Genomic DNA, 25,812 nt, shown 5'->3' with positions numbered 1-25,812 from the left:
TAACGATTTCCTTCTTCAGTTCATAGAGTTGTTTAGGGGAAAAGAATGTTTCTTCGTTCATCCGCAAATAATTATGCCAATCTTTGGGGTGAAACCGAAGTTCTTTTAAAAGGTTAACATGGGAGTAGTGGGCTCGTTTTAAAAGCCAGTCTTTAGTCCACTGATTCCCCTTGAGTTGACGCTTTCTTCTTTTCACAATTACACAAGCCACTGCACCATATATTAGTAATAACTCATCGTCCGAAAACATTATTTAACTTGCAATTTCCGAAACACAAGCACAACAAAATTTTGGAGTTAATTAACCAGATCGAACTGACAAGCCAAACTGAACGTGTGTATGTGATTGCTGCGTCAGTTAGAATTGACAAGCCGAACTGACAAGCCGAACTGACAAACCGAATTGAACGTGTGTAGCGGCCTTTAGATACATTTAAGGAATTAGCTGCAGTTCACAATCATGGCAGAAGTACTCGTAACAAGCATAGGCTGCTTAATAGCAAGTGTACCTTTAGTTTAACTCAGAAAAGTTTCCAATACCAAGGGATCAAATTTGATAATGTACTACCTAATTTCATTCAAACTATGCCAATCAATTTGTTCAAGAAACACATAAAACAAATTTTGATAAAGAACTGTATCTACAATGTAGAGTACTTTTTAGATATGGATGACTTTAAAATAAGCATGATGTATCTTAGCAAAATTTTTTTTACCATTGTTATACATTTTTATTAATTTTTTTGACAAATAAAGATTGTCCATTGCCTAATTGTGATAAAGTACATAAATGTAGTAAATGTAAACTTTGTTATTTAAAAAAATGTATTATATCTGTTATATCTGTTTTTAACTTTGTTTTTTTATTTATAAATGTGTTTAAGCGGTAATTTTAATTGTTTGAATTTTAAGTGTTGGTGTTGAAGGTCTTTTGTCACACTGTAGGCACTTAATTGTATTTGATAAATTGTGTGTTTTAGATAATCACTGTTTAATTTTTAACACTAGAATAATGTGTATCTTCAGATCAATAATACATGAACCACTTAAAGGAAGATAATTGTATTGTAATATAGTTTTTATTTATAGTACATGTCCAACACACACATGTACATGTACTACACACACACACACACAAGCGCGCACGTGCGTAGTACATGTGTGTGTGTTTTGTGGGCATGTGGGCATGTGTGTGTGTGTGTGTGTGTGTGTATGTGTGTGTTGTTTATTATTATTATTGTCTATGTTTACTATGTTCATGGCAATGTCTATTATACACTTGTGTATTTAATGACAATAAAGCTTCTTGATTCTGTTACAGAGCCTGCCATTTTTACATTGAGTCTTTCAGCTCGGTTTACCAGAACAAAACTCCGGCTTGATTAACCTAAGGCAGCTTAGGTTGTGGAAGCATAATCCGATTTTCCAATCATCGGTTATCGTCCATGGTTGACATCAACTTGTCAATGTCTGTATTGCCTTTAATACAAGGGAATGTAGAAAATTCATAAAAGCCCTTAAGATGACCACTGAAGTTTTGGTGACTGAGATTCAATGTTTTAAAAATTTATATATCCATTGCAACTGTACAGAAACTTGAGAAACATCCAAATCAACAACATAGACAATAATTATAAATTAGATATTTAAAGACGCCAGTGAAAAATGACATAGTAATTGACAACAGGTTTAGGTGCAACTTTCAAAGTATGCCATGATTTTTTTAAGCAACATGTTACACAATTCTTTTATAGTGCAGTTATGCTCTCATAAATAAGTGTTGGTCACAAAGTAAGGGCTGTTTGTTCGTAAAAAGGTGTGTAGATGTCAGTTCCAATGTCCAAAATCGCCAAAACTTACGTCACATGTTCCACTGGCTCTTTCATTGTTGTATTGTTGTTACCCGTTTCGGTTTTATTGACATTTACAATGGATGTACGAATACAAAATGCTGTTGAATGCCAAATTCAACAATTCATTTAAAAAAATGCTATTAGATGTGAAATCTGCAGAAATTCACTATGAACTTGTGAATTAATGAAGATTTGAAAACACAAACATAATATCACTTTAAAGTTAACCAACGTTTCACATTGAATGAATTTAGTGACAATTTTCCTACGATTTCACATTAACTTATCCAAGAAATCATTACTAATCAGTTGGATTATATGAAGATTTATAAACAATGAGATTTTTGACCGATAACCATAAACATGAGCACAGCAGCTATGTCTAGGTTTTCTTTAACCCATTCACCTACTAATATTTTAGCACACAGTTGGGCCAAGGAATTCCATTATTTTTGCCTATTATTTAGGTGTGCAGATATTTAGCTGTAACTTTCTAGTAAATCCTAGTAAATCATTGTTTTCAAAAAAAATGTTGTAGCAGTGTTTTTCTTGAGCTTACCTACCATTTAAAACTCCCTGAATAAAAAAAAAAATATATATATATATAAAAAACTGTGAATTAAGGTACCTATTATGAGATATAACCTATAACATACCGGTAATAACATAAATTTATTTTTAGATCAAATTTTATTTTGCCCACCACCAATATTTTGTTCTCAAAATGAAAACCTGAAATGGAATTATTATTGTGTAGCCTACCTTATTTGTCCTTAGAAGTCACACACCAAAAGAGTTTTGTATATTTCATAGTATATTTACACACAATTATATCGTTTTTATATTATATACCCTACCATATTTATATTCATATTCATAAGAATTTATCTGCATTGACAAGGCCTACGAAGTCAGTTGCCGGTCCGATGTCAGGAGTTGGTAATTCCTCTTCTGAATCGAAAATATCGGAGTTTTCAAACTGTTTCCGTGTCACACGATCCCATTCCACATCTGATTGATCACTTCTGGTACTAAATTCTTCACTACAATTATTAGAATCGTTCATAAAACGATTTATTTCACTGTCACGTAACCTATTACCAGCCATGTTTACGGACACTAACAACAACAGGTATCATATGGAGTAAATCCATCTGTTATTCTTTGCTTTCTCCACACAATGGCCTCGTTTGATCTGCGTCATACAATCACATCCTACACTAGAGAGGTAAAAAAACTCTAAGACTGTGATTGATAACATTTTTTACTAACATAGATGATCGGCTGGTAAACAGTGTGAGGTTGTGTTAACCGCATTATCTGATCATCATGGTCAGTTAGCTACTTTTAACCTCTCTGTCGCTGACTTTGAACTCTGGCCCTTTGTACAGGTTATCACGTCAATTCACACCGCAAAATATTCGTAGTTTCCACTTTTCATCTCAAAAGGGAGCTTTGGAGTGAGTGAAGTTTTTGAATTGGGTGGTCTGATACATTGTTTGATGTCTTCATGAATAAGTTGAAATATTATTTTGATATTTCTTTCCCTTTACTCAGGAAGTCTATGAAAGGTAGAAACTCAACTTTGAAACCTAAACTTACTCCACAACTGTTATCTATGAAGGATCAGCTGCATTCTCTCTATTCTGACTCGAATCATCTAGAAGCAGCTCACCCTCTCCGATCTGAATACCGGCAACTGAGAAGGATGTACAAAAAGGAGATTCGTAAGCACAAGTCTGATGCTGTGTTAAATAGGATCCAGAAGTCTACCAACAAAACAAAGACAACGTGGGAAATCATCAACGACCTTAAATCATACCAACAGTGAGCGAAACTTATTTTTCATCCATCTGTCTGACGAGAAAGGATCCCAGGATGGTGGAACCCAATCTGGTGGCTGAAGTGTTTAGTTCAATTTTATTCCAGTATCGGTCAACCAATGTCTACAGGCAGTAGTATTGGGTCGTCGTCGCACCGGAGTTGTTACAGCCGGAAATGATCAGTAAAACACTCTTCATTTTTCCTACCTCAGAAGAAGAGGTGATGAGGGAAATTAGATCTCTAAAGCCTAAAAGTTCTGCTGGACCTGATGAAATCTCTCCAAAGCTATTGAAGCATGTCGCTGATGCAATAGTCAAACCTCTTACGTATCTTATAAACCTGTCATTCAACCTGGGGTCAGTTCCCTTCATCACTAAAAAATGCAATTATAAGACCAGTTCATAAAAGGGGACAGAAGGACGACTGTAACAACTATAGGCCCATCTCGCTCACTTCCACATTGTCTAAGGTGTTTGAGCGCATATTCCTAACAGGACTCCTGTCATTCATGAATTCAAACCAGGTGTTTTCTTTGAATCAGTTTGGGTTTATGAAGAATAGATCGACATCTGATGCCATGCATTGTTTGGTTTCTTCTGTGGTTCAGTCCTGGATTCTGGCTTGAAAAGTACTGGGATCTTTTTCGACTTGTCAAAAGCATTTGACATGATTGATCATGACATCCTGTTACGTAGGCTGTCTTGTCTTGGACTAAGAGGTGTCGCTCATTCGTGGATTTCTAGCTATCTTGGTGGAAGAGGTCAATTGGTTCAAATACCTTACGTGGATAGCAGTGGCTGTCTAACATCGGTTCGGTCATCACGGGCATTGGTCTCTAGGGGAGTTCCCCAGGGGTCTGTGCTTGGTCCCATTCTCTTCCTTCTCTTTGTGAATGAGCTACCCAAAACAGGTCACTAGAGGAAAAGTCTGCCTTTTTGCAGACGACATACCTTTTCAATTTCAGCTCGGCATCACAATGAACTTGAGGTTGCTATTTATGAGGAGACAGGTGCTTTAATGCAGTGGTTTCAGGAGAACCGCTTACTCTTAAACAGTGAAAAAAACTAAAGTCGTTGACTTTAAGATTGCGAGTTCTGTCGGTGATGATAACAGAATGTTTCAAATTGGTGATGATACAATCGAACCATGTCTTAACATTAAGTTTCTTGGGATCATCGTTGACAGAGGTCTTAATTTTGCTCAGCAAGTTGATGCGGTCTGTAAAAGGATTAGCTCGGGGAATCTTTGTGTTGAGGCGCCCTGTCTGCTTTCGCTGGTACCGATGTCTTACTAGCTGCTTATTATGGCATTGTGTATCCTTCTTTATCATATGCCATTGAAATTTGGGGCTTTGAGTGCACAAGGACCAAAGTATTATTCAAGCTACAAAAGAAAGCAATTAGAATAATATTTGGGAAATCATGGCGTTCTTCTTGCAAAAACCTCTTTTTACTGACAACACAACATATTAACTTTTCCATCCACATTTACATTCTACATGTTGTCAAGTATGTCCATAGAAACTTACCTTTGTTCAAGTCTGACACTCTTCCACACATCTAAACGATCTCCGGGAATCGGGGAAAAATCTCTGTTCCTAGGCATAAAACTGCTTTTTATGAACACCACCTTAAAATATAATGGGATCAGGCTTTACAATGCACTACCGGGGGGAGCTCAAGTCAGAGAATAATTTCAATTCTTTCGGAAACGGGGTAAAGAAAATTCTATTACAGCGGTGTTGTTACAGCATCGGGGATTTCTTGTCCTGATGACGAATTGAATGTAAATAGGTATGGGAACGAGCTAGTTGTAGATAGCTCTTTTCTTATTGTAACCCATAGAAATGTGCAATGTGATAATCATATGTAATTAGTGTTGTACTGGATTACTTCGTTTATTTTTGGTTGACACTATTGTATGGTTGAAAAAACTGTAAAAATAAAGATTTTTGAGTTTGAGTTTACGTCAGTTTAGCCAACTAATGAAAAAAATATTGTTCTAAACAAACAAGTAACCATAGAAACGAAACATAGTTTGATTAGTGCAGCTATCTCTCCAGTTTAAAGTGAACTATTACTGCCGCGGAAGCGCTCCGTCGAAGTATGGCAGGGCCCGCGGCGGAATGGCTCCGTCGAAGTAAGTGAATGGGTTAAAACTATAACGGTAGTGGTAACGAAATGTTTGACAGTAAAATGATTTATGACAATACTTGGCTGTCACACTTTACACCTGGATAAAACGTCAATCCATGAATGGCATCAATACAAAAACTAATGGCTACCGTTTTCAGAATCTACTAAGGTCTTTTACTGTGTGAATTCATGCCTTGAGATGAAACTACAAGTGCAGTTTTTCACTGCTTGACCCTCAGAATACTATAATACACTACCATAGCCAAAAGGATGACATTTAATTCATAACGCACGCCCACATGCTGTGGAAAACACTAATGTAGCCAAACCTTATCTCTCACTCAGTTCAGATTTCAGATGATGTCTTCTCAGCTCGCTGGCCCGTGCACAATGACCGGCTGGTGTTCCGCGCAATCACTCGATGTTGCGTAACCATATACACCACTTTTACTAGGATTTAAAGGGCAATATATGACCTTTGGCTCTTTAAATGACATTCTCACATAATTTACAAAGCTTATTAGCTTCAAGGTTGAAACTTTATCGATTGGTTATTTATTATTTGCTTTAAAATGAACCTACTAATATTTAATTTACATTATACGTTAATCAGTTTTAAACGGTTTTTTACTTGCAGGATAAAATTACAATCGATCTCAATATGGTCTCTAATATCAACAGAATATAAACTAGTTTCCATATTTTGAGCTTCGTATCCACCAAATACACTAGTATTTTAATAAGTACATAGGATTCCATCCAATATGGCTAATTGCCTACAGTCAATGTTAAGTGGCTTCCCAGTTTAACTGCATGTAAGTGTGTAATTCCTCAAGAAACAATTACTCTCTTGTGTAGAAACTTACCTGGATACTGTAAGTCTATTTTTATACATAAAACGACAACTAAGACCAAAAATTAATAGAGAAAAGCTTTCAAGAAAAGTATCTATGAAGAGCTGATCATTTTCACATTGTCTACAAAGTAAGCTTATATTTCAAAGATGTACCAAGAATACTTGCCATGGCTACCTATACACATATGTTTTGTTATTTGTAATGTAAGAAAACATAAATATCTATATCTTTTAGCGAACAAGATGTACTGCAACATGTTAAGAAAAGACTCACTAGATTAATCTATAAAGATATTGAAACTAAGCTAAATAATGTCAGTGCTGAGTAACAGGTGTCAGGGCATATGTGTGCCAGGCCACTGACCTGACATTCAGTGTCAGCATTAATACACCTCTCATTGTTGGTACTGCTCGTTTTATTGGAGACAGCTTTTTATTGTCACTTAATCTGACAACTAGGAGTCTGCCAAACCTAGCTATAAAAAAACAGCATTCTTACGACAATAACATTTGTTGCCTTCATTTCCTTTACATGCTACACTTTGTATAGATATGTTGTGTTTGCCTAGTAACATCTGAAGACTGATAAAAACAGTTAACATTGATAAAACTCTATAAGCAGATCACCCTTACATCATGGATTTGACTCAATTATATTGTATTTTATAACAATAGGAATCAGAAAAACCTGGCTTAACAAACTGCTTCTATTAAATATTAAACTTCATATCTATTGACTTCTAATATGCCTTCAAAATATCCTTGTGGCATATGTGAAATTGGAGTAAAATGTACCGGACTGTGCCAAAAATGGTACCATGCTGACTGCTAGAATATTCAAGGAAAACTTTTAAAAAGTGGGCTCCAGGTGTAATTATAAGCTGGCAATACAAAATATGTAATGCAGTTCACCTTTGTCCCAGTCCATCTAACTAGCAAGCTGGGAAAAAGTTTGACAGCCAACTTGAACACACTCGATAATCTTATTAAAGAACTAGAAAACAGTCTCATTGAAAGCAATCTCTTGGGAGGTTCCAGTAACGAAGAGCATAAATTACAGATGGTTGCCAAAATAGGATCTGGCCTGATAGATGAAAACAATGTCCTGAAAGATGAAAAGTTAAGGCTAGAAACCAGATAACAATAAATGAAGGGAAGTGAGAAGAAATGGAAACCAATGGAAAAAGTACATTGACAGAACTGAAACCCTACTACAACAGATTATTGAACTACAGGGTCAGCTGGAGAAGAAACTCCAGCAAGAAACGCAAGTTATCTTTGGAGAACATGACCTTAAACTAAGGTCAACTCACTGACACACATTTAAAAACAATAGGTGAACAAGAAAAATCAATTCTTACGCTGAAGAAGAAGACTAAAGGACAGGAAACATTTACGGTAGTTGAATCGGATCCTGAAAATGTGACTATTTTTACCCTTCACAAAGTAACAGTAAGTATCACTTGAATTTATCTCAAAATGGGACTCTTAAAACATTTTTTTATAAATAACTTTTTTATTTTAAACTATCATATATTATGGAACAAAGTGAATTATTTATTTCATTTTCTAAACATTCTGATGATCAATTTCACTGAAATATAATGAGAGAAACAATGTAACAAGTCTTCAAAATAATACAACTTTCTACATTATTTTTTAAGTTTTAAACAATGTCAGAATTAACCGAAAATGTTTGTATTTAAAAACTGTGGATAATTCAATATTTTCTTGTGGTATTTTACATTTTTACTAAGTATAAGTTAAAAAAAGCAGTTAACTATTACATTAATATAATTACATTATCCTAAATAAAAAAAACTCCCTTGTTTTAAGTATTAATTTAATAGGGTATTAATAAAAAAATTACATCAATGAGTACATATCATGAATTCTTTCGAGTTTTGTTTAATGTTAATAGACTTCAATGTGGGATCCACTTGTTGCCCGCACATGTCAAGATAATATTCCACTTCTTGCCACGTATTCACTAACATTTCAGGTGGAACTGTCCCAACCGTCACGACAATTCTTTCCGTAAATGATCAATGTCTCTGATCTTTTCACAGTACAAAAAAGTTTATGTGTGGGAAAATCTTACAAAATAAAAAGTCTAGTGGTGGTGAAGTCTAAGCTTCGTGGTGGCCAAAATATTGGAACTACCCTGTCTATTCACCTTTCTGAGAAGTGTCAAGAGCAATGGTTTCATCTCAAGGTCAAACATACCTGCTAACTGCAAGGAAGCCAAACTTGAGTCGATGAATCAAACACCATAAACTAGAATAGTATATGTCACTTTGTACATATTCTCAGACACATTGAAACTAGGAGTTCTTTTTCAAACACCCTGCATATCTGTATATATTTATGTATTTTACGTTATATTTGTGTATATCATTTGTATTTGTATGTATTTATTGTAATGTCTTGATGATTCTAACAGATAATTATAGTTTAGCTGTGACAGCATAAGTATCAGACGAAAGCAGCAATTTACTTAGGTGGGCTATTGCATGGGAGATGGCAAATTATAACGCAGTATATGACGTACTAACTGTTTAGTAGTGGCCAAATTTTTTTTAGTTCTCTCTTATGAAATAAAAACTTTATATTCTAAGCAAATTTATGAACAAAACCTCAATAATCTGAAAAATCAGTTATACATATGTGCATGTCAATGTGATGCTCCATAATTAAGAAATGTACAGAACAACACTATAACATATTATTTTTTAAATATATCTACAAAATTTTTAGTTTGCACCTTATCGTTTTGTTCTTATTATGTTCATTTATCATTTTTGAACATGTTTCTTTGTTATTAAAACTTTGCTTGAATTTGCAGCATAGCTGTTAGGCTAATTGATAGAATATTTCCAAACCAGATAAGAATAAGATGTTCCTGACATGATGGAGATGAGGTCTTTTCCACCACTGCCTGCATCTGCCGCTGTAAACCTCAGCAGTGACCAGCAAGTTATGGATGTGGAAACTGGTGACAGCTTGGATATGGAGGATGATGCCCTGAATATGCCTCAAGAGTCAAGTGAAAGTGTTGTTGATTTCAGGAAGTCAGTGCTCAATATTTCAAGTGATGTTGGTGAATTGAGTGATATTAACCCTTTACTTGGTTCTTCTACACCTGAAGCAGCGATGTCAAGTGTATATCGGAAACATTTTTTAGAAAAGGAATTGAACAAAAACAATGTAGGTTAAAACTTGGTAAATTAGAAAAAAGTAAAAAAATTACCATCTTCCATCAAAATTTACAATACCTACCTACGAGAATTGACCTTTTAGAAATTGCTCTTGATGAATTGAATCCCGATGTTGTAGCTCTTAGTGAGCATAGTTTGAACGAAAATGAAATTTCTCGGCTTCATGTATGTAATTACTCAGTAAGTTCTTTTTTTTGCCGTTCTAAAACTACACGAGGAGGGGTTATGGTGTTAACTAAAAATGGGATCAAAAGTAAAAATATAAGTAAATTTTCAATTGACAAATTAATAACTGAAAAGGAATTTGAATGTTTTTTTTTTTCAGAAATTACCATTGCAAATGTTGATGTTGTAATTGTTTGCCTATACAGATCTCCAAATAATAGTCTAATCAAAAACTTTTTTGAAAAACTGGACCAACTTCTGAATGTTCTCTGCAATAACTTTAGTAACATTATTATCGCTGGGGACATCAATCAAAAAAACGAAAGAACAGATTTAATTGAGCAAGAAAAAATATATAGAAAGAACAAACAAAATAACTTAAAGCAGCTAAAAATTAAAAAACGTGATCTTAAACTAAAAATTATTCAAGCTAAAAAAAGATTTTTTGATAACAAAATAAAATGTTTAAGTAACGTTAACAAAACAACCTGGAAGTTAATTAACATGCAAACTGGTAAAAATAAGTATTTATAAAAAAACATTATGTTGCTTGATAAAGAAAAACTGTTGTTGGATCCAGGTAGAGTTTGCAATGTTTTTAATAACTTCTTCATCAATGTTGTGGATCAGCAGATATCCCATGGTGATGAAGATGTGCCTAAAACCTCAAATAATTGTAATAGAGATTGGAATCCAAATGTAAAAGTATTTCGATTCAGTCAAGTTACACAACAGCAAGTTAAAAAAATTGTCAGTTCATTTAATAATAAATATTCTACTGGTTTTGATGAAGTACCAATTGTAATAATAAAAAAAGCAATAAGGCATTTATTAAGACTGTTAACACACACAATAAACTCTTTTCTAATATCTGGTAAATTCCCGGATGAACTGAAAACGACTAAAGTAATTCCTATTTACAAAAAGGGAGATCCTCAGTTGCCGGAAAGCTACAGGCCAGTATCATTATTATCGAAGTTTTCTAAAATATTTGAGAAAGTTGTTAATGAACAACTGTTAAATTATCTGTCGGAAAATGATCTTCTTGATAATCAACAACATGGCTTTCGTCCAGGCAGGTCAACAATTACTGCATCAGTAGAATTTGTGCAAAATTTAATAGAGGAATTAGATAAAGGTAATAGACCTTTAGGAATTTTTATGGATTTGACAGCGTAATTCATGACAAACTTATAAATGTTCTGGAAAATTTAGGCTTAAAAAATAAAGAAATAAATTGGTTTCACTCTTACATCAGTAACCGTAATCAATACGTTGAATTATCATACTTAATAAATAAAGACAAAATCAATTTTGTATCCGAAAAAAAAGCTCATAAAGTATGGCGTACCACAAGGTTCAATTTTGGGTCCTTTACTATTTATTTGCTATATAACAGGACTTTCTACAGTAGCAGAGGAAAACAAAATGTGTTTATACGCTGATAATGCAAGCATAATTGTCAAAGGAAAAGATCCTAAGGCAATTGAAACATCATCTCTTAATTGTTTGAATAAAATTAACTCTTTTTTAACTAAAAAAAAATTTGTTACTTAACCCCGGCAAAACACATTTTATACCCTTTAAAACACACCAATCGAAGTTTAATTTTCAATATGACATTAAGATAAATAACCAAAATATAATGGAGGTAGAGGAAACTTGTTTTCTAGGTCTAATAATAGATCAAAATTTAAGCTGGAATCAACATGTACAAACCATAATAAAAAAAGCATCATCTTGGCCTGTATGCCCTTAGGCAAATGGCAAACCTTTGTAACCAGGATACTTTAAAACAAATTTATTTTTCTTCAATACATTCCCATATAAGCTACGGGATCAGTGTATATGGAGCTAGTTCAAAAAAAAACCTTGAAAAAATTCTTATACTGCAAAAAAAATCAATACGGTTAATTCTAAATTTACCATGGCAAGCAACCGTTAAACATTTATTTGCACAATTTAGAATTTTAACTGTTTACAGTCAATACATATACAATGCAATAACTTACACAAAATTTAAAAATATACCTAACTATACCACTCATAGATATAATACTAGGAGAGGTATAATTTTTGAAATTATCTGTTTAAAAAGAAAACTGAATACGCCAGTACACGATTTATTCAATACGTTCCTATTGACATAAAAAAATTGAAGGAATCAATCCGTTTAGAAATAAATTAAAAAATTATCTCATATCACGATAATTTTATTCTTTTAAAGAATTTTTTGAGGGTTTGGGCCATTAAACAAAAATAAAAATTGAGTTGATTTTAGTTAATTTAACATAAGATTTTAGAGGTTAACCTGTATCTATGATGATATTAGTCTATCTGTATTTGTAACACTATTCTGACTGTATTTATATTACAGCTTTGAATAAAGATCTATGACTATGACTAATAAGTATCACCAGAATTCTATAGAGAAAAGCTAGGCAACTAGATCAATACAATTAAAACTAAAAAACCATTAAAAAAAAAGAACTTTACTCACCAACTTCGACATCATCCTCCAGTGCCTCATCTTCATTTTGTTCGCTCTCATTCATAATAAATTCCCAATGAGTCTTTGTTTATTATCTGAAAGTGAAATTACCACAATTATTATAATTCCTGTACAAGTTTTTCCTGTAAATAGGTATCAAACACTTTCTATCAGTAACTCCACACAATTAATAACTATAAAATTAACGACAATACAACAACAAAATTCTAAATTTTTGTGGTTTCTTATAATATTATACTATCTATATCGTCGCTTAAGAAAAAACACCGCCTATGTGTAATTTCTTACGAGAATGAGATTTCTATTGCAGAGGTTGCCAGTCTGTCTTAGGAGTACTCTGACAACGTAGTTTAGCGTAAAACCAACAGAATGCGCTGATATTCGCTTTTTTTTCTAAACCCGCCTATCGTCTTCTTAAAAAGTAACTCCGCCTATCTCCTCCAGTCTGAGCATTACGTTTATGGTGGAATGAGTGATCGCCATTGCCAGGCTTGCAATGCCGGTAAGTAAACAGTATGTTTTAGTTTGAAAGATGGTTGCAAATAGCTTATAAACTAACTTTAATAATTAGATTATGAAGTGGTCTTATAGTTTACCACCATTGTTAGTAATAATACTTGTTTAATGCTACTACAAAATGTCTTTGGACATACACGGAGTTGTTGCATGATTTATGTGTACAACTGATGGATATAGGCGGAGTTAATAATGATTGTGCTTTACATAAATTAACAGTATTATCTTTCACTTGTACGTTTAAATTTTGTTAGTTGTTTTTGCTTATTTACAAAAATAAGCTAAAACAAGTTACATTGGTTATTTTCAGAAAAATGATGAGTGAACGTTCAAGTGAAAGCTATGGGCTGGAAGGAGAATCTTTTTTTACGAGCGAGGAAATTATGCGTGAGATGGGATTTAACAACAGTCTCATAAAACGAGCAGCAAAAGAAATGTCAGAGTGTACGAACACGCAGATCAAGAGTGGACCTTCAGGTGACTATAATTAAGTTTATAAAGAATCAAATTATGTGTTCTTCGTGTAGTAAATTTAATGAATCTGCCATTTTATGAATTCCAAAATTTATACTAAGTTTTATGTCATGCCACGAATTTTGAGTACTTTATTGTATGATGATAAACTAATTCATTGATTGACAAGATATACAAATATATCGGGTTATTTGCAGGTTTATCACGATGTGAACATAAAGAAAGTGCACCTTCTAGCACAAATGATTTCAAACTTGATGGCTCGGTAGACCAAGATGCCCCCCGTACTTATATCAAAGAGCCAGAAACTATGGATTCGAAAATCGAGAGTGGTTCTGCAGGTAACTCTAACTATTTTGATGCGTATTTATTGATTTTTATTGAGTTTGTTTTTAAGACCATTTCAATATGTTTCAATTTATAATTATGTATCTTTTATTTTTACTCTGAACAGTTAAAAACACAAACAAGTGTTTTGTTTTATAAAATATAAAAGTACTTTATTAAGAATTTTTCTTATTTTTACCTTGCAACGACATTAATCTAGATCTGAACGACCCCCAATCTGACCTGCAACAAGTTCAAGATGAAGTTCTTATTAATAGTTTTGACACGTTTTCTTCATTTGACAGTTCTGTTTTCAACAATATTTCTGTAAGTAAAAATAGTATGATTGGGGAAGTTACAAATACAAGCTCACCAAGCATGACACTAGATATCGTTAGCAGGTCTTCTATTCCAGAAAACAACATCGTAAAAAGAAAAAGCACACAACTGGAATCAACACATTATAGGAAAAGAGCAAAGATTTTTGAAGATTACTTGTCCTCATGCGATGAATCAAATCCTAGTGACTCTGATTACATTCCCGATACAAATTCGTCAGTTGATGAAAATGAAGAGAACTTAGTAGAGCATGAGGCTAGTGATGTCCAAGTGGCACATCTATTTTCAGGAAATGTAAATCAGATACATATGGAAGGAATTATTGAATCGAATCCAACTGTCCAGGAAAATCAAGACAATAAGATAGAAGGGAAAAACCTACTTGCTTCCTCAAATGAAGTAGAAACTCTAGATGAGCAAACAGACCTACTAAACTCAGAAAGAAAAATAATAAACACAATTGGAGTAAAAACGTAAACTATGAAAGGAGGCAAAAGGGAGAAGCTTACGTTGGGTACAGAATATCTGGTCCCGGGAAAACTGCACATGATGTACAGAGGGAAGCCAAGGTGATGGGCTGCGCTGTGAATCAGGAGCTTGTTTACGTTCTAAGTTCAGATCTTGTGCTTCAATAACTGAAGAAGAAAGACAACAAATTTTTTATAGTTATTGGAAGACAATGACTTGGGATCAAAGAAGAGTTTACATTGTTAGTCTCGTAGAAAAAGCTGATATTTCTCAGAAGAAAACAGAATCTGAACATTTGAGGAGATCTGAAACATTGAAGTATTATCTTGTTGTACACAATGAACGAAAACAAGTGTGCCAAAGTGAATTTTTAAATACCTTAGGTATATAAAAATGGACTGTTAGATATTGGTTGAACGGAGAGGATGCTAAAGAAACTGCAGATCTCAATATAGCTGGCAACAAAATTGTGCCTTCATCAACAATCACTCATGAATCAAAGAAAGGCCTCCAAAACAAGAGGGAAGATTTTGAATTTCTAAGGACATTTTTTAAGTCCCTTCCAAAGCTCCCCTCTCACTACTGTAGATCCAGTTCCACAAAACTATACAAAGAGTCTACGTTTGAAACAATGAAAGAATGAATGATTTGTACGTTGTTGAATGCAAAAAGAACGGAAAAAATAGCTTGAGTAGATTTACATTTGACAAGACATTCGAAAAAGAAAATCTCTCACTTTACCAGCCAAAAAAAGATCAACGTGACCTTTGCCACAGTTTCAAAGTAAACAGTAGAACAGTAACACAAGAACAGTACGAACACCACTTGTTGCAAAAAGACCAAGCTTGAGATGAAAAAACTAAAGATACAGAAAAAGGAAAGGCTAAAGAAATACATGTTTTCACGCAAGACACACAAGCAGTAAAACTCGCGCCAAGTGTCATACCTCGGCCATTTATTATAAAACAATACTTTGTGTACACAATTTTACGATGTACAACAAAGCAACAAAAGACGCTGTAACTTATTGGTGGGATGAGACCCAGAGTGACTTCAGTGCATCATCCTTTGCATCTTGTGTCACAGATAATTTAAGAAAAACATTGGACAATGATTTGAAGAATATTATACTGTGGTCCGAAAGTTGCTGCTGCCAAAACTGAAGCAGTATTATGAAAACGTATTTCTTTAGCCTTTCCTTTTTCTGTATCTTTAGTTTTTTCATCTCGAGCTTGGTCTTTTTGCAACAAGTGGTGTTCGTACTGTTCTTGTGTTACTGTTCTACTGTTTATTAGATTTATAAACATTAGCTTATTTTGTTCACCATATTTTGTAAGGGTTATTCCTATTAATTTAAGGGTCTTTTATTGACTATGTTTTAACGAGGAAATATCTAATAAAATTAAAAAACAGGTTTCCATTTTTATTTCTAACTTCGCCTAAGTCCAAAAAGCTTAAAAAGAAATGTGCAACACCGCCTATTTCCAGTATAATTTATTATTTTGAGTAATTTTATTTCAGTCTCATATTACTAACTACTAACGAGCTAACAAAGAATAACAAAAAATATAAAACATGAAAACAATGCGTCCTTTAAAATGTACAAAGTTTTTTACTTCTCCTGTAAAATAACGAACATGTCACTTAGGCGGTGTTGTTTCTTAAGCGACGAGATATATATATATATATATATATGGTGAGGATTTCTTTATAAAAATATTCATTTAATAATCATTTTAATATTCATTTATAATAATAATTGTAAACTCTCGACACAATTGTATTTTTTGACAAAATTATACTAAAAATTTTTACTACTAAATAGTCCAGTCATGAGACAGAGCCAAGCAGTCAGAATATTTTCACAATGATGAAATTCAAGATAGCAAATCAGAATTTAATAACATTAGATTAATGATGTGGGCAGCCTTCATATGTGCATTTTCACTGCAACAAGCGATACTTTGTGGTTACCAGACAGTACAATAAAAAAGGTGGTTGAAGATTGAACCCCACAATTGTGTTTTTTATTAATTTTATTAAAAAGTTATATTTTTACTTTATATTAAACCATTTAATTAAACTGAACCTCATTATCATTCTAATTTTTTTGGCTATCTTTAGCCAGATGATTAAGCACTGTTCAAAAAAAGTACACAAATATATTACAATATTAATGTAAAAATATCTTGTTTGAATCTTTTAAGTTTTACTTCGGTATGGAAACACCCGCTCGGCTCGGTTAAGTAATAACGCGATGGCAGCATTACAACATACGACATGTCATTAGGTAAAATAACCTTTCTTCAGTCCTATATGCTGAACACCACAAAATTACCATAGATATTAACAAAACCAAGCGATGAAGATTTTTCAATACTACACATTCCATTTAACGATTCAGAAATACTGCAATAAACTTGGGAAATTAGATGGTGTCTTAGGGCTTTGCATTTTTATAAATGCTTGTTCGAACTTGAAGTGTCTAGGAAACCCATGATGTATAAACAATCATACCGCAATTTCTTTGCCCATATAACGTCACGATTGGAGGTTACCTAATACGAAGTTTGGCTAAAAAACAACTAGATTAGAGTTATAACTCTCTTATTTATTTGATTTTTTATTAATTTTAACTTTCAATCCTCTTCAACATATTCCCTACTATTTTTAGACTTCTAGTAAGTAGTAGTACTGGTTAGAGCAATGTGCAAGTCGAATTCTCATAGCCTTAACGTTGTATCCACCACTTTTTCTTTCACGGCTTCGTCTGTATCAAATACTGTTACTTTCAGTGTAGATTTCTATTTCTGGAAGAGATATAGTCTGGAAACGTCCGATAGTAAGGTGGATGTTCAACACAATGATGCTGAGGTTCGTTAAAAACCAGACAACTTATGCAACATAGGCCGGAGCTTTGTCCTTAAGAACCATTCAATTTTTATTTTTAAGCTGTCTCTTCAACCACCAAACTGATTCTTTGTCAACTCTTACAAACTCAGCGACCGCACACAGACAATTAATCCTCTTCACATGCGTTATCTTAAAACTTTTCTTATCCTCTTTGAACCATTCAAAATCTTGAGTACATAACAAACATGCATCAACATTAATTTGTTTCAGCAAACATTTGGACCTCTTTGGCAAACTTTCCACATTCGTTAAACAGACAGGTGATATGTGGTCATGGCTCAAGACACAAACGAGGACCACGACTGAGTAGTTGGCATATGGGGGGAGAATTAGGTGACTCCCACGCTGCTGTCTGACAAGAAAATCAGTCTGGTTATTTTAGCCAAACTCATACAACCTATGATGATTTTAACTATTGACAGTAGTAGGGGAGAGGGGGGCACTTGTGGACAGGGGCAGAAGTGGGACAGTTTGAATTTCTCTCGCTTTGTAGGTGCAGAATTTAGTTCACAGTTTTTACAACAGGATGGTACTAGTGTATTGTCTCTACGAAGGAAGTTTGAAGCTCATACACACACTCTGAGACAGGTGAGAAATTTTTTAGTTTTTTTATAGTCTAAAGTAAAATTTTAGCACTGTGTTTGAAGGCAAATATTTTTTTTGTGTTTACGTTTTTATTTAACAAAAAGTATATTAGGGTGAATCTCCACTATTTTTAGCAATAATTTGATGTATGTATTGTGTACCTAAACCTAACCTAAAACTAAGATTGGGAGGGAAATATAATAAAATGTCACTTGGGGCACTTGTGGGACATTAAAATTGGGCACATGTGGACATGTCCACAAGTGCCCCAACACTCCAATTTGTATGTGTATTTTTAGCAAATATGTTGTTTAAACAGTTCCTACATTTTATAATCTATTGGAATTATATTTAATGTAATAAAGTCCCATTTAGAATAGCATGGTTAGGGGCCTACCGAAAATTTAAGTAGGTCTATTAGAAACGAGTTGCGTTTTTATTTGCGTAAAACCCATGGTGTTTATAGGAATGAATCAAAGGGAAAAAAATATTAAAATTTTTTATTTACAGGCCTAACCACTGATGTCAGTTTATATATTACAGGTAGAATGGTGAGAAACCTACACACCCAAGACAGACCGAGCTTCGATACCTGAAGATGCCATCCAACGAGCTCTTCAGGATCTCCTTAATGGAAACTGCTCTTTTCGAAAGGCAGCTGCTGATCATGGAGTGTCCAAGTCGCTGCTGCATAAGCGGTTTTAAAAAGTTAAAAGAGGAAAATAAAATTAGAAGAAAATGAAAGTACCAATCGTGGATCTCCCGTCAGTGCCGTTTAGAAGAGGTACTTCAAAGTACAGCTCCATGCAGGTCTTCAGCAAAGAAGAAGAAGATATGTTAGAAGGACTACTTGATTCAATCTAGTAAATTGCAATATGGATTGACTTACAGACAAGTAAGAGATTTTGCATATTCATATGCCCTTAAAGTCAGCAGTAAAATGCCCAAAACATGGGAAGAAAATAAAACTGCTGGCATTGATTGGATGAAAGGATACATGCGTCGCCATCCTAGACTAACACTACGGAAACCAGAAAATACCAGCCTTGCAAGAAACATGAATTTTAACAAACAAAATGTAGATGCTTTTTTTGATAACCTGTATAAAGTAACTCAACAGTATAAATTTTCTGATGAGAGAATAATAAACATTGATGAATCAGGTATTACGACCGTTATTGCAGGCACCAAAAGTTGTTGCTCCAGCTGGAGAGTAAAAACAAGTTGGACAGACAGTATCAGCTGAACGAGGTGAACTTGTAACCATCTGTGCTATTGTAAATGCATTGGGCAATACTATACCCCCAGCCTATGTTTTCCCAAGAGTTTTTTTTAAAGATGCTTTTATTGCAGGTGCCCCTAATGGTAGCATTGGTTTTGCAACAAAGTCGGGATGGATGACACAGGATTGTGTTTTTGCAAATTAAGAAACATATTCAAAAACACACTTGTGCATCAAAGGAAAATCCTATCTTGGTGCTTCTCGACAACCATGAAAGCCACGTCAGCATTGAACTGATAAATTTCTGTCGTGACAATGGAATTGTGTTGCTCACGTTTCCGCCTCATACAAGCCATAGGCTTCAAACCTCTGGATGTAGGTGTATTTTCATCCTTCAAGAACACCTGCAAGGCAGAATTTAATCATTGGATATCACAGAACCCAGGAAAGACGATTTCAATCTATCATGTTGCAGGTTTGTCTGCTAAAGCCTATGATAACGCTTTCACGAGGACGAACATATTGTCTGGGTTTAAAAAAACCGGTATCGTGCCATACAACAAGATGATTTTTAATGAAGATGACTATGCACCATCTAAAGTGACTGAGCAACCTTTGCCTCAGACCTTTTTAAACTGAAAAAGAAGGTTGTGGGGCTACCCAAAATAATGATGAAATAGAAAATCCTTTTGATAACGACGGTTGAATTTGGGCCAATTGCAGGGCCTTTCTGAAATAGTTTCAAGACCAAATGTGTGACGTTAGCTTAGCACAGCTCAACTCTCCTACAATATTCAACAAAACAACAAACAAAATACTGACACCTGAAGAAGTTAGGCCTTATCCTAAAATCTCAACCAAGAAAGGAAAGCTGCAGAGGTAGAAAAAAGGCAAAACATGCATATTGACAGATACGCCGGAAAAAAATAGAATTGAAGAAGAAACTAAGAAAAGGAAGATAAAAAAAGAAGCTAAGCTTTTACCTAGTCAGAAGAGTTGTAAGAGAAAACTTAGTTTGGAGAAAATTAAGCACAAGGGATTTGTAAGAAACTTAAGTTTACAAGAAGAAGTCTTCAGATAAAACATCCGACTCAGAAGAATCTCAGGATTCGCGATAGATTTTTGGTGAAGGACTGAGCCCTCTTGTTTTAAGTGAAGAAAGTGGAAACGAAGAAGAGTATGAGGAAATTAATAAAGATGGAAGCAATATTAACCTTAAACGATTTTGTTTTAGTTAAGTTGAGTGGGAAAAAAAGCGTTAAGCACTATGTTGCTCAAATAAGTGAAAAAACATGGACTCACCGAATTCACAGTAAATTTTTTCAGAAAAAAAGATTTGTTTGATTCTTTTAAGTTTGTGAAGCTGATGTTACAGATGAGAGTATTGTGGACATAACTGACTTAGTTTTTTTAAACTTGCTCAGCCCAAAGTTGTAGGGGGGTACTGAAAGAGCTGTTAGCACATTTTATCTTTAAATTTGATTTCAATGAATATAACAGGGGATAGGCCTTTATTTTTGGCTAATAACTTAACGTTTTTTTAAAGAAAGCATTCAGTTTTAAAGGAGAAATATAAGAATTTATTGCAAATTTAGCTTAGGCCTATTGTTTTTTCAAAGATTGTAAACATAACATGAGTAAAAGACTTGTAATAATTTTACGTAATTTTGTTCTTACTGTGTGAAACATTTTAAAAATAATGACTTCACTAATTAAAAGTGTATTTGATATGTTAAGTTATATCAGGGAACAATGTAGTTTTAAAAAATATACTCATTTAAAAATTATTTGTGCTTTTTAATTCTATTTTTCCATGTGTCCACATGTGCCCCGTAAAAATATTGGTACGTCCACATCTGCCCCGCATTGGGGCAGTTGTGGACAGTGTACATTAGTTTACTAAAAATTTTATTATAAAAAAAAACTATTTGATTAGTACTCTTGAAATGCAGTTTATTTTAATCAGTAATAAGCTAATGAATCTATAACAAAATATATTACTAAAAAATAAATGTTAGAAAAAAAATACAAAAAATAAAATCTTGAAATTGTCCACAAGTGCCCCCTCTCCCTAGTGAATTCCATCCTTATTATTCAATGTACCGATAAAAAAATGTAATCCATGCAACTTTAAATTTATTACTTTTAAAATTTTCTCTAAAAGATTGCCAGTAAAATGATTACATATATAATTAACTATTTTTTTAGAAAAAAGGAATGAAAAGGCTATTAAAAATTAGCTAGCTTTAGAAAATAAAATGTATTATGAAAATAATTGTAAAAACATTATAAAATACAGTAAGATCTGTTTGGAATGTCCGCAGTTTTCACATTACTCAAGTTCAAAAACAAAAGGCAAGAAAATGCACAAGTATCCACCACCATAACTGAAGTAAACTGTAATATAGTGGTGGGCCAAAAAGAGCTCCATATTGCCATAAATTGTTCTTAAGCTTGAGTAATGTAAAAAATTTATGATTAGATGCGCTTCAAATACCTAACACAGTGCATTACAAAAAAATCCAATGAGTTGGAATATAACTATCAATAAAACAATTTATCTACCCAAACTAATTCACAAAAATTAATGCAAACACATTTTAGAATTATATGTTTTGGCTTTCTTGATCACTGTGGTGGATGCACTAAACTCCTTGGGATGATCTGATTCAGTGGATCACTGCAGACAGCGAGTTTAATGAATTTAGGAAAATAATAAATAATTGTGATAGTCAACATCATTCAAACATCTTAGCAACATGTAGAAAACAAGTGACAAAAACAACAATAAAGATAAATAACTATCCACTCTTGGCTCGCTAATTTTAGATTTCAGCTTAAACCTAATGTGATCCAGCAGGTGAGGTGTACGATTGTTCTCTTAAATTTAGTTTCTTAAGAGTGAACGATTACTTATTTCTTCTCACTGTTTTTGTGTTACATATATAATTAGGGTATTTTAAGCCAATGTAATACAGTCTATCGTTAGTTATTGTTACTTTTTAATTTATTTATTTACAGATCTGCACAGACGTACATAAAATACTTGATGTTCCGACTGTGTAAAGCTTCAATTAACTCCAATGACAACTGAATAACTTTTTATAATTATAGCCATTAGTTATATCTGGAGGCTTGTCAAGTCATTAGATGTATTGACTTTAAACTATTTCTGTCATCTGACGTAAACTATGCATTAATAATTCATCTAGATTACGGTATTGGCATTTGTTTTCTTGGGATAAAGTGAAAGAAAGTTAATAATGTTTTAATATCATTTCTATAAATAGGGCTATTAATACATCAGTTTTCTTATTATGTGTCCACAGCATATGTTTAATGTCCAGTATCTCTAGTTTTCTACCTTGAGCATGGAATGTAGATTCTCCAAGGACCAATATCGCATATTACAACGGTTTAACTCACAATTGCTATGAAAAGTGAGATATGAAAGAACATAGACTACTTGAAATGTTCTTATTTTCTTTAGGGCCCAAAGCCACAAAAATTTACATGATGAAGATTCATGTACAAAAAGTTCTTGGTGTGAGGACGGACATCATGTATGAGTGCATCATGTTATTTCTTCAAATTTTCATATCAACCAGCTGCTGGATTTCTGGTTGAATCTTGGAAGTTGTGCTGAATTACAGCTAACACATCAGCAGCTTTCATCAATTGCTGGGTTTAAAATATCTTTTTCTTTTTTTAATTGGCATGAACATGTTCTGTCTTTTAAACACGATCTGCGAACCTTCGAAATTCCTTGTTGAATGATTTTTTTTCTTTCATAACACATTCTGCATACAATGTGGTGGCTGCAGTAAAGTTGTAAATACACTCTCCTAACATCAACATTCAAATATCTCCACTGAAGCAAAGATAAACAAAAAAACAAGGTTGAAGTAAATAGGAGCAGTCGAAAACAAAGTAAAACAAATAGCCATACGTGAAAAGCTTTCCAACACATTTTGTTTAGGATAATATCATCTATCATTTCTAATTAAGACGAACTGGATTTGAAATTTCGGTGTTTTTTTTAATACATTTTTTTTAAGTTACAATTTATTAAATCCAGTGTAGCATGTAATTTTGTGCCAAAGGTATTTGCTTATATCCTTAAAAACTTTAGTAGAATATAAATATGTATTTGTAAAATCTTAGTTTTTCTTTCACAATCTTAAAATATTTGGAAGATATAACAATAACTTTAAATACAAACAAGTTTGATTTTTTAACCTTTAATTTTAATGTGTAACACAGCAGAGTTGCAAAATATTCATGAATTGAATTTTTCCACTTACCTAACGTATCAAAAATTTCAAAAATTGGAATTGCCCTTACTTCATAATTTTTTAAAAGGGGATTTCTTTGGGCCTCGAAAAAATTTTTTTCGTTAACAATGTAAAAAGGAGTTACAATAAAATAATCTCTCATTTGCTCCACAAGGCGGAAAGTGTATTAGAAATGAACTCAACATTCACATTAAATCCATACCTCCCCACCATAGCTAAATAATCTGAGGATGTTACCTCTGCTAAACTAATAGGCCTATTGACCAGATAAGTGACACTAATGTCATCAGTAAGTGCACTGTCAATAATTGACAGCCCTCTGGTATAATTATTATACCAGAGGGCTATATGACACCATTAGGCTACACAAGGCAAAAACTTAAATATTAATTATTACAATTGCTACAACGTACGAATTCTTGAAATGAGAACATATAAAACCACAAAAAGGTAAACCAATCTATGTTAGCCTTATGTTTCTTCCAGAGTTAAAAGGAAAAATATAAACAAAATGAAGATATATTTTCCTCTCATTTACTTTTTGAGTGAAAAAATCTGAATGGTCAATCCCAAATTATTCCAAACTATATAATAAAATATGTTTATCTCACTGGGTGCTTTTTAACGGTGGTTACTTTTGGAATAGCCCTTGTATTTATCTTGGATTCGGTTAAATTGAATTTAACTATTGTAAGACAATAAAAAACTTTTTTTTAATTCACACTCATATAATCCCTAATGAAGAAAATTACAAGTAGGCCATATACTTAATACTAAAAGTTCGGATTTAACAATTTGACAAAAAAACTGGTTACTAATTGGTGTTTATTAATATTTGTATTGGACTTTCCAGGGTTAAATTAACAATGCCTTATGATCAGAAAAATCAGAAACTAACCAAAACATTTATGTATCAACATTATGACAATATTATTTTACACTAGTTAGGGTAGACCTAGGTCTAATAATTTAACAAGTTAACTGGGCCTTGATAATTTAGTAACATATATAACTCTGAAATTGATGTTAATTAACTTAATAAAATAATTTGCTATTTGGTAGTGGAAGGCAGTTCTTACTACAATATACAATACTAAACCAATGAAGAGTTGGAATTAAAGCTGAAAATTAGCATTTTGCTTCTACTAAAAAAGGCTCTGGGGTAGAACAATTCAAGGCTAATTTCTTAGATAATACATTGAGAAAACGAACCGAAATTAGACTTCGACGAACAAACCGTCCCTTAAAGTATTCTTTTCATGTACACTTTCCGAATATTACACTATCAACTTGTCGTCACACGTAGCCATTCCAAAAACAATATGGCAGCCCTCACGGTGAACACGGTTTAATGGTAAATACGTTAAAAATACAACTTTACATTAACAGTCAACGGTGATCGAATATTAACTTAACAATTTAATGCAGTTTTTAATGAAAATATTTACTTTGGAAGAAACAACAACATCGTACAGTCACATACTAGCAAATTGATCTGAAACTTCGTCTTTTCGTTGAATGTCTTACCGAAGACCTAATCTAGGCACGAATATCACATTTTGATTAGAACCGTAATCTTACTTACTTTTAATTTCACGAAAATGTTAATTGATATTTTATACAGGTACCACACCAGGTATTTAACTTTGCTACAACAAAAATATTACTTATAAGTTTTTCTCCCAAACTTATTCACTTGCTCATCTAACCCAAACATTACACTAGTCTCTGGAGGGAGAAGAACACAATACGCCAAGATCAACTCTCTCCAAAGAAAAGACCGGATATGTGTTATAGTTTATACAGCTACAAATTTCAAAGGCTTGAACAAAAGTTTTGATATTTATATTACCAATGTAAAATGTAACATTAGAGAGGTTAACAACAGCTATATTTTCGCAAACGAGCGATGTTAAATAAAGTAATCAAACATGATTACTCTTTATAAAAATACAAATATTATAAAAATACCATATTAATAGTCCTTTGGCCCGACAATTATTAACTGAAAATTGCTCTGCAAAGCCATAGATAATGGATTTTAATTTGGGGTAGCAATTATTCAAAGCGAATCGAACCAAATCGGAAAAACCAAATGCCATCCATGATC

At 33.2% G+C, this 25,812-nt stretch overlaps 1 protein-coding gene across 5 annotated transcripts in view; it reads right to left on the bottom strand.

Annotated features, from left to right (window-relative positions):
* The window catches only part of LOC124368834, a 56,893-nt gene extending 31,454 nt beyond the window's left edge, over positions 1-25,439 (bottom strand). For 3 of the 5 annotated variants that reach the window (XM_046826252.1, XM_046826255.1, XM_046826256.1), the window contains exons 1-2: positions 25,288-25,439; positions 12,552-12,637 (exon numbers count right to left, since the gene is read on the bottom strand). In XM_046826252.1, coding sequence (XP_046682208.1) covers positions 12,552-12,606 — 55 coding nt within the window. In that variant the 5' untranslated portion in view covers positions 12,607-12,637; positions 25,288-25,439. Of the gene's footprint in view, positions 1-12,551; positions 12,638-14,079; positions 14,124-24,914; positions 25,228-25,287 lie in introns of those variants that run through there. The other 2 variants (XM_046826253.1, XM_046826254.1) reach the window with 2 other exon arrangements.
* Positions 25,440-25,812: the final 373 nt, after the last annotated feature.

This window comes from Homalodisca vitripennis, chromosome X (assembly GCF_021130785.1).
Source record: "Homalodisca vitripennis isolate AUS2020 chromosome X, UT_GWSS_2.1, whole genome shotgun sequence".
In the NCBI taxonomy this organism is placed as follows: Eukaryota; Metazoa; Arthropoda; class Insecta; order Hemiptera; family Cicadellidae; genus Homalodisca; species Homalodisca vitripennis.
Note: the sequence above shows the minus strand (reverse complement) of the source record. Positions and strands in the feature narration are given on the sequence as shown.